Source organism: Phocoena phocoena, chromosome 20, assembly GCF_963924675.1.
Source record: "Phocoena phocoena chromosome 20, mPhoPho1.1, whole genome shotgun sequence".
Classification (NCBI taxonomy): Eukaryota; Metazoa; Chordata; class Mammalia; order Artiodactyla; family Phocoenidae; genus Phocoena; species Phocoena phocoena.
In genome coordinates, this window is record NC_089238.1 from 14,290,752 (window position 1) to 14,300,307 (window position 9,556).

Here is a 9,556-nt window from a genome sequence, read left to right on the forward strand (position 1 = left end):
CAAAGACCACATATTGTATGATTACATTTATATGAAATGACTAGAATAAGCATAGGTGTAGATATAAAGAGTGGATTAGCAGTTGCCAGGGTCTGAGGGAACAAGAGTGGGAAGTGACTGCTAAGGGGTATGGGGTTTTGGGTAATGAGATTATTCTAAAATTAGATGGTTGTGCATCTCCGTGAGTATACTAAAAACCACTCAGTTGTATTTTTAAAAGGATGAATTTATGGAATGTTGAGTTATATGTCAGTGAAGCTGTTACAAAAAGAAACAAGTATAAGGAAGATTCTATAGCCAGTGGGGGCAGAGAGTGGTTAAATTCACAGACCTGTTTGCTGATCACGTAAGTGTTAATTGTATAAAGAATCTAGCGCATAGTATGTGCTGTATGCAAATTATTTGTTGTACAGCCACTTTCTCAAGTCATCCCCAGTCTTACATTTAGAGGCAGAATGATGTTCAGCAGGATAACAAGGGAGTGCTGCCTCCAGAATTCCTGAGTTCAGCTGAGGCCATGATTGGATGCAACAGGCAGCCGCCTTCTTATTTTGTTTTTAATTTTTTGGCAACGCCACGTGGAATGCGGGAACTTAGTTCCCCAACCAGGGATTGAACCTGCGCCCCCTGCAGTGGAAGCGAGGAGTCTTAACCACTGGACCGCCAGGGAAGTCCCCAGGCAGTTTTCTGTTAAAGGATGTTTTGGGGAATTCCCTGGTGGTCCAGTGGTTAGGACTCTGTGCTTTTACTGCCGAGGGCCCAGGTTCAGTCCCTGGTTGGGGAACTAAGATACCACAAGCCATGCAGCCAAAAAATAAATTAATTAAATAAAACTTTAAAAAATTAATTAAAAACAAAAAGAATGCTTTGGATTTGTTCCTTGGTTACTTGATGAGTCTAGTGTGACTTCGTGTGGCCTGGATGAAGCCTACAATTTGGACTCAAAATGCTTCTTGCACCTTGGAATGTGAGAACGAGCCAGGGGGGCACCCTGAGCTATTTATATTTAGTGTGTTGAGTCTGGGGGAAAAAGGCAGATCTTAGTTGTGGGAAGTGTTTGTTCCAAGATTTGGCCTACATGGATACAGAACACTTCTAGGCCTGAGGGCCCCATCAATGTCCTTGAAGCAGGTATGACTTGGATACATTTTGAATCAGAGGCCCCTAGTCTGAAAATATTAACCACTCAGGACAGGTCAGAGAACCCTACGAACATCATAGGAATTGGGTACTGCTTTAGCATAAATTAATTCTTCTGTATCTATGTTTTTTGGGATTGGGGAAGGGATTTGATTGTTTATATTTCTGCAAATCTCAGTATATACATTGGGGCATGGAAGGGACCAGGTGCCATGAAAAGGGAAGGAAATATTTATCTTAACTTAGTCATTTAGAAGGAAGCCTATTCTCACAGTTTCCTTTTTCTTTACTGACTCTGTATTTTCAGGACTCAGCACTTCTCCAGAGGAGGACTAATAATTTTCCCTTCTAAGCCATGCCGCATGTGAGTTGGTGTTTTTTCTTCTCCTCATGAAATAGTCATTGTTTTCTAGGCTATGAATGCTCAATATTCTTATCTCCAGATTTTCTGCCTCACTAAGCCCCACCCCTCTCTTCTCTAGCCATATTTAGGGATCCATTCTGCAAATCAGGAAATGTATTAAGGAAAGAGTAGAACCTCTTGTGTCAGAATGTGGTTTGATGAGATGGGACTACACATGCAAAATTCATTCTTTCTCACTGACCTCCATTTTCTGGTTGATGAGGATAGAAAATTACTGTTTATCTCAGAATGTGGTGAAATCTTTGGTCTGTGAGGCTTTTAAGATTGGCAATGTGATCAAATGTAGGATTGAGAACAGAGAGAGAGCATGTCATATCAGTGAGTACCTCAGAGGTGAATACCAGTGACAAGGTCCATTTCAAATTTGAATAGAATGTGTAAGTCAGGGGCCACATCTGTGTGAGTTTAGCTCATCTTTCATTGGTTTTCTGTTGCTCAGAATAAGCAAAGTGTACAGTGAGCAATGATGAGTGGTAAAATGATCATCCAGAGGGTTAGATATTTGCGAATTTTAGAAACAGAGCTGATGTTAGAGAAGGAAAACAAACTAAATACTGGAAAATAAGAAAATGATTACAGGGAATTCCCTGGTGGTCCAGTGTTTAGGACTCTGTGCTTGCACTGCCGAGGGCTGGGGTTCAATCCCTGGTGGGGGCACTAAGATCCCACAAGCTGTGCTGTGCAGCAAAAAAAAAAAAAGAAAAAAGAAAATGATTATAATTATACTATGGAATATTATATACCTTATAAAAATGATGTCTATGAAAGGATTTGCCAGGACAAGGAAGAATACTATTGCTAAGTTATTCTGAGACTTGAGTTGGAAATAAATTCTTAAATTATATAGAAATCTTATTTTCTAAGATAAACTTTTTTTTTTTTTTTTTTTTGTGGTACGCGGGCCTCTCACTGCTGTGGCCTCTCCCGTTGCGGAGCACAGGCTCCAGACGCACAGGCTCAGCGGCCATGGCTCACGGGCCCAGCCGCTCCGCGGCATGTGGGATCTTTCCGGACTGGGGCACGAACCCACGTCCCCTGCATCGGCAGGCAGACTCCCAACCACTGCGCCACCAGGGAAGCCCTAAGATAAACATTTTAAAAGACATTTGGAATGGGCCCATCAGTTTTGGTTTTTTCTCTTTTTTCTCCCTCCCTTCCTCCGTCCATCCTCTCTTTCTTCCCTCCCTTCCTTCCTTTTTCTTATTTTCAATTCTTTAAAGGGAAGAGGGGAGGAACGAATTTGCAACTTATTTGAGAATTTGCATGTGTTATGTGCTTGCACACGGTATTTCATTTAATCAGAGAACTCCACTTACCTGGCTTTTGTTCATTCTTGTAACTGTTCACAAGAAGCTATGACAGAGTAATAGGAACGTTTAGAAACTATTTAGGTGCTCTGCATTTATCACACTCTCTTCCTTTCTGTTACTTAGCCATATTGCAAGCTTCCAGCTTCAACGTATTTCTGTTTTGGCCACTTTATGTAATACTTTTCTTCTCTCATTACTTCTAAAAAATATTTCTTTATTTTACCATTAACCCTGGGTTGTCATTTCAGAGTTTGGTGTCATTCAAGGATGTGGCCATAGACTTCTCACAGGAAGAGTGGGAGTGCCTGGACTTGCAACAGAAGGATTTGTACAGAGACGTGATGTTGGAGAACTATAGCAACCTGGTCTCACTGGGTAATTTTGTCTGTTCCTAATAATTCAGCTTCAGTCTTTGTGAAATTTAGAAAAGTTTCCAAGTGCCTAGCTGAATTTCAGACCCCTAGTCCCAAATAAATTTTTTGTGCTTTATAAACTTTGAAATGGACAGCTCCATTGGGCACTTTTATCTACTCTTTTCTTCAGATATCCTTTCTCTGAATCTTTCTGTAATTGACCTTCTTACTTGATGAACAGTGGACTCAATTTTAATTCTGGACAAACAGAGTGTAACCGTATCTATTTCCATTCTTATAAGCAGGATTTTCCATTTCTAAGCCAGATGTGCTCTCCTTATTGGAGCAAGGGAAGGACCCTTGGAAGGTTGTACGGGATGTGACAAGAGGTCTGAGCCCAGGTGAGTAAGAGATGATCAGGCAAAGGGAAGCCGTTGTTAAATTCCTTCATAAGTTGGCCACACCTTTGAGTTATTAGCTCCAAAGTTCTCCTCACAGACCCAACCAAGGCCTTTTACTCCTAGGCCTGTGGAGTAAAATCCTGAGCCCTGGAGGACAAAACTGTTTTAGCATCAGTTACCTAAGGAATCCCCTTCTTTGCTCCATTTACCACTTCCCTTGTTTTCTTTCATGTTCCCCTGTATTTTCAAACAGGGAATAGCCCTCCTTTTTCGATGATAACCATTTTAACATTTTATATTTTTGATCCAGTGAAACCTGTATGAGTCTTTATCCAACAAATATTTTAAAATACCCTCTATATTCTAAGAATATAACAGTAAACAAGAAAAATTCCGTATCCCCATTGATCTTTCCTAGCAGAAGAAATAGTCAGTAACAAATAAAAATAAACAAAGAGTGATGAGTGTTATGAAGCAAAACAAAAAGCATAGAGAATCACAAAGTAATGGGGGGAGTTGTTCTTATAGAAAGAGCGGTTAAGGATGGCTCTCTGAGGTGCTCGCATTTGAGGGGAGACATGAATAGAGTAAGACATGCAAATTCTGGGAGAAGAGCAGGTTTTTGTTTTTTAGGGTTTTTTGTTTGTTTGTTTTTTGGCCGCCCTGCGTGGCTTGTGGGATCTTAGTTCCCCAACCAGAGATCAAACCCAGGCCCTCGGTAGTGAAAGCTCAGAGTCCTAACCACTGGACTGCCAGGGAATTCCCAAGAAGAGCAGTTAAGGCAGAGGGACTAGCAGTTGCAGAGGAACTGAGGTAGCAGTGAGTTTGATCCTTTGAGGATCAACAGATAAGTGTGGCTAGGGTGAGTCAGGGAGAACAGAAATAGAAGAAAATAATGTATCAATACAGATTCATCAGTTTTAACAAATGTACTGCACTAATGCAAGATACTAAGTTATTACTGATCAGGGAACCTGGAGGGGAAGGAAAAGGGAGCATGTGGGAACTCTCTGGACTTAATTCAGTTTTTCTGTAAACCTAAAACTACTCTTAAGAAATAAAGTCTTAATTAAAAAACATAAGATAAACTATAGCATGGGTTCATAGCAATTCAATTCAGATTCTGAATTATAGGCTTTTTATTTAACCCTTTTTAAGATCTTACAGCTGCATCTATTTTCTCCCATGCCAGGAGTCCCAGTTATCAAGGACACTAAGAATGATGCAATTAGAATATCATATAATTACATATTTTATCCCACATTATACAAGAAGCCTCTAAAATAAGAAGATCAACACTACCACTAACAATATGATTACTCAAAACACTTTGCGATAATTGTTTTGGCAGTTTTTTGTTCCCTTCATAGGGTATATCACAGTCAAATTACTATGTTTGAAAGTTATTTGAAGTAGTTTTCTTGTATGGTTATGCCACCAATTGTAAATACTGGTTCTTTTTTTTTTTCTTTCAATTTTTAAGCTGTGCTTTCTTGTAATTTAATTTTGTTTTATAATTATTTAATATATTTATATACCACCAAAGTCAAATCTACAAAACAAGTTATATTCAAAGAAATCTGACCTCTATTCCTGGCTCCTCCATCTGTTCCTTCCCTACCCTGTAACTATGGGGTTTATTCCTCTCCCTTTTTAAAATAAAAGCAAATGTGTATTATACATTTATACTTCCTCCACCTCCTCTCCTTCCTAAGATAAAAAGAGCATAACTATACATACTTTTGTTGACATTTCTTTTTTTTTTCTTAATTAATTAATTTATTTTTGGCTGCATTGGGTCTTTGCTGCTGTGTGTGGGCTTTCTCTAGTTGTGGTGAGTGGGGGCTACTCTTCATTGCGGTGTGTGGGCCTCTTATTGCAGTGGCCTCTCTTACTGCTGAGCATGGGCTCTAGGCTCACGGGCTTAGTTGCTCCATGGCATGTGGGATCCTCCTGGACCAGGGCTTGAACCCATGTCCCCTGCATTGACAGGTGGATTCTTAACCACTGCGCCACCAGGGAAGCTCGACATTTCTTTTACAATTAATAGTGTATTTCAATCAGCACTTCATATTAATATAAAGAGATATTCCTTTTTAACTGCTTCATAGTACTCCATGATGTGGATATACCATGATTATTTCAACCAGCCACCTACTGATGGACAATTGGGTTATTAATCTTTTTCTGTAACAAATTATGCTTCAGTGAAAACTTTCTGCATCAAAAATTTTGAAATTTGCTGGTGCAATTAAAAAAATTTTTATTGCTTAATTTTTTTGTTTGTTTTTTGGCCATGCCACACAGCATGTGGGATCTTGGTTCCCTGACCAGGGATCGAACCTGTGCCCCCTGCAGTGGAAGCGCGGAGTCTTAACCACTGGACCACCAGGGAAGTCCCGCTAGTGCAATTTTGAGATAGAGTTCACATAAGTATAGATATCTATACATATCTATTTTTTCCCAGCTTGTCCTTTTACTTTCCTTAATGTGTTTTTGACATGCTGACCTTTTCTTTTGTTTTTTACTGTAACATGGTCATTTTTTTTTATTTTACTTCTTCTACATAGATAATTAATCCAACATCATTTTTTTTTTGGCCCCACCACACGGCATGTGGGATCTTAGTTCCCTGACCAGGGATTGAACCCTGCAGTGGAAGCATGGAGTCTTAACCACTGGATGTGGGAAGTCCCAATGTGGTCATTTTTATCAAGTTGTGATTTGGAAAAATTTCCCCATTCCTAAGTTATAGAAGAAGTCACCCAAGTTTTATTCTAGTTATTTCTGTGTTTTCATTTCTCTGAGTAAGGGTATCTGATCCATTTGGAATTTATCCTACTGTAAGCTCTAAGGTACTAATGCAATTTCATCTTTTTTCTGTATGTTTATCCTTATGTCGTATTTTTTTTTGTTTTTGTTTTTTTAAGGGAGAAGGAAGGTTTCATTATTTGCAGCAAGTAAGGAGAGCACTGGGGATCTTTCCCAAAGCAGTGTCTCCTATGTTTATCCTTATGTTTATCACTTTCATTTATTAAAAAAGAGTCCATCTTTTCCCTACTTGTTTTAGCTGCTACTGTTACTGTATGCTAAATTTGCACTTATAATTGTGTCTATTTATGGATTTTTCTTTTCTGTTCCATTGGTTGCACTGATATCTTATGGGTATGATATTCAGTTTGAGTCCACCATTTCTATCTTAGAAGTTTCATTTTTCCAGGAATATGAAAATAGCATTTGTTTACTTGTTACCTTACAGACTGGGAATCCAGGTGTGAAACCAAGAAGCTGTCATCAAAAAGAGAAATTTATGAACTAGAAGCATCTCAATGGGAGATAGTAGAACAACTTACAAGCCGTAAGTGGGACTGCAAAAGTTTTCAAGATGATAAGGAATGCAGAGACCAGTTTGAAAGCCATTTAGGAAATAAAGAGGGACTTTTTAGGCAACTAGTAGTCTATGAAGAAATGCCTAATTTAAGTCAAACCACATCCCTTACATTACAACAGAGAATTCATTCTAGTGAGAAATTCTATGAATGTAAAGCGTGCAGAAAATATTTTATCCTTGGCTTTCAACAGACTGAACATCAGAAAAATCATGAAAAATTCTATGAATGTAAAGAATGTGGAAAGGCCTTTATTTGGGACTCACAGCTTACTTACCATCAGAGAGTTCATGTTGCTAAGAAACCCTATGAATGTAAGGAATGTAGAAAAGCTTTTATCTGTGCCTCACAACTTATTTGTCATCAAAGAATTCATACTGGAGAGAAACCTTATGAATGTAAAGAGTGTGGGAAGGCCTTTATTCGTAGCTCTCATCTTACTCAGCATCAAATAATTCATACTGGTGAAAGACCCTATGAATGTAATGCATGTGGGAAGGCCTTTTTTCGTGGCTCACAACTTACTTACCATCAGAGAGTTCATACTGCAGAGAAACCCTATCAATGTAAGGAATGTGGAAAGGCCTTTATTCGTGGCTCTCAACTTACTGAACATCAGAGAATTCATACTGGTGAGAAACCCTATGAATGTAAGAAATGTGGGAAAGCCTTTAGTTATGGTTCACAGCTTACTCTACATTATAGACTCCATACTGGTGAAAAGCCTTATAAATGTAAAGATTGTGAGATGTCCTTTATTCGTGGCTCACAACTTACTGAACATCAGAGGATCCATACAGGTAAGAAACCACACGAATGTAAGCAGTGTGGAAAGGCCTTTAACTATGGCTCACAGCTTATTCGACATCAGAGGATTCATACTGGCGAGAAACCATATGAATGTCAAGAATGTGGGAAATCATTTATTCGTGGCTCACAACTTACTGAACATCAAAAAATTCACACTGGTGAAAAACCCTTTGAATGTAAGGAATGTAGGAAAGCCTTTATTCGTGGCTCACATCTTACTCAGCATCAGAGAATTCATACTGGTGAAAAGCCCTATGAATGTAAAGAATGTGGAAAGGCCTTTATTTATGGCTCACAGTTGTCTCAACATCAGAAAATTCATACAGGTGAGAATCCCTATGAATGTAAGCAGTGTGGGAAGATCTTCATTTGTGCCTCACAACTTAATCTACATCAGATTTTTCATACTGGTAGGAAACCATATGAATGTAAGGAATGTGGTAAGACTTTTATTCGTAGCTCACAGCTAACTTACCATCAGAGAGTTCATACTGGTGAGAAGCCCTATGAATGTAATGAATGTGGGAAGGCCTTTATTCGTGGTTCACATCTGACTCAGCATCAGAGAATTCATACTGGTGAGAAACCATACAAATGTAACGAATGTGGAAAGGCCTTTAATCGTGGATCACAACTTACTCAACATCAGAGAATTCATTCTGGCGAGAAGCCTTATAAATGTAATGCATGTGGTAAGGACTTTAGACGTCATTCACACCTTACTCAACATCAGAAACTTCATAATGGAGAAAAACTGTATGAAAAAATTAATTTAGTAAATCCTTTACCTGTTTGCCTATGACATTCACCTTTGGGGTATCAGAAAATTCAGATTATGAATGTGAGAATCCTTTTTTACTTAAACTCATAAGTAACTCACCTTCAGAGAATTCACATTTAAGAAAGGCTAGATTAATATAAGTGCAGAATTACTTTCCATCATATTTCAATCCTAGTTAGACATTAGTGAATTCATATGAGAGCTCAACCCTAAAATGTAGGGTTCTGTTGTACAGTATCACCTGAGCTCCACCGTTTAGTATGTGGATGTTCCTTTGCAAAAGTTACTTAACCCCTGTTTGTTTTAGTTTCCATTAATATCACATATTTCATCATAGTGTTCTGCAATTTAAAGAAGTAAATACATATACCGTAAAGCCTTAAAGCAATGTGTAGTACATAGTTAATGCTTAATAAATGTTAGCTATTATTGTAAACATTACTTTTATTTAGTGTTTTAATCATTACTTTAATCATTACTTTTAATCTTACTTTACAGAATTCAAATGAGAAGGAAACTTTACAAATACAGTACATACGGTAAATCTTTCATCACTCTTACTAAGCCTCAGGTAAATCATTTTGGAACAAAACATTCTAATATTATTAATGTGAGGTTATACCTGATTCTGAATCAAAATTCTTACTAAAAGGAAACCCTAAGGGGAAAAAAGTGTTTTGCCCTTACAAATAAAGCTGCTTGTGAACATTTTTGTATAAATTTTTGCATGAACATAAACTTCCATTTCTCTGGTCTAAATGTTTAAGAGTAGTTTCTGGTTTATATAGTAAATGAATGTTTCTCTTATAAGAAATGGACAAATCATTTTCCAAAGTGGCTTTTCCATTTTATAGTCACACCAGGAACATGAGTGACAGTTTCTCTATCTCTACCAGCATTTGGTTTTTTCACCATTTTTTAATCTTAGCCATTCTGATAGGTGTGTAA

General features: G+C 38.0%; 1 protein-coding gene and 1 non-coding gene across 2 annotated transcripts; both read left to right on the forward strand.

Moving 5' to 3' along the window:
• The first annotated feature begins 711 nt into the window (after positions 1-711).
• On the forward strand, positions 712-784 carry TRNAK-UUU (transfer RNA lysine (anticodon UUU)). The gene has a single exon. It is a non-coding gene; the product is annotated as a tRNA-Lys (tRNA).
• Positions 785-3,134: 2,350 nt separating this feature from the next.
• LOC136140259 (zinc finger protein 345-like) lies at positions 3,135-8,629 on the forward strand. The gene is made up of 4 exons (XM_065898336.1): positions 3,135-3,249; positions 3,533-3,628; positions 6,888-8,178; positions 8,242-8,629. Exons 1-4 carry the CDS (start codon positions 3,216-3,218, stop codon positions 8,627-8,629), a joined length of 1,809 nt encoding a protein of 602 aa, XP_065754408.1. The 5' UTR covers positions 3,135-3,215.
• Positions 8,630-9,556: the final 927 nt, after the last annotated feature.

Excerpts from the sequence above, each read along its gene's own strand:
- LOC136140259 (XM_065898336.1), top strand. The coding sequence starts at position 3,216 with ATGTTGGAGAACTATAGCAACCTGGTCTCACTGG. Across the intron at positions 3,250-3,532 it reads TAGCAACCTGGTCTCACTGG|GATTTTCCATTTCTAAGCCA; the intron begins GTAATTTTGTCT and ends TCTTATAAGCAG. Across the intron at positions 3,629-6,887 it reads GACAAGAGGTCTGAGCCCAG|ACTGGGAATCCAGGTGTGAA; the intron begins GTGAGTAAGAGA and ends GTTACCTTACAG.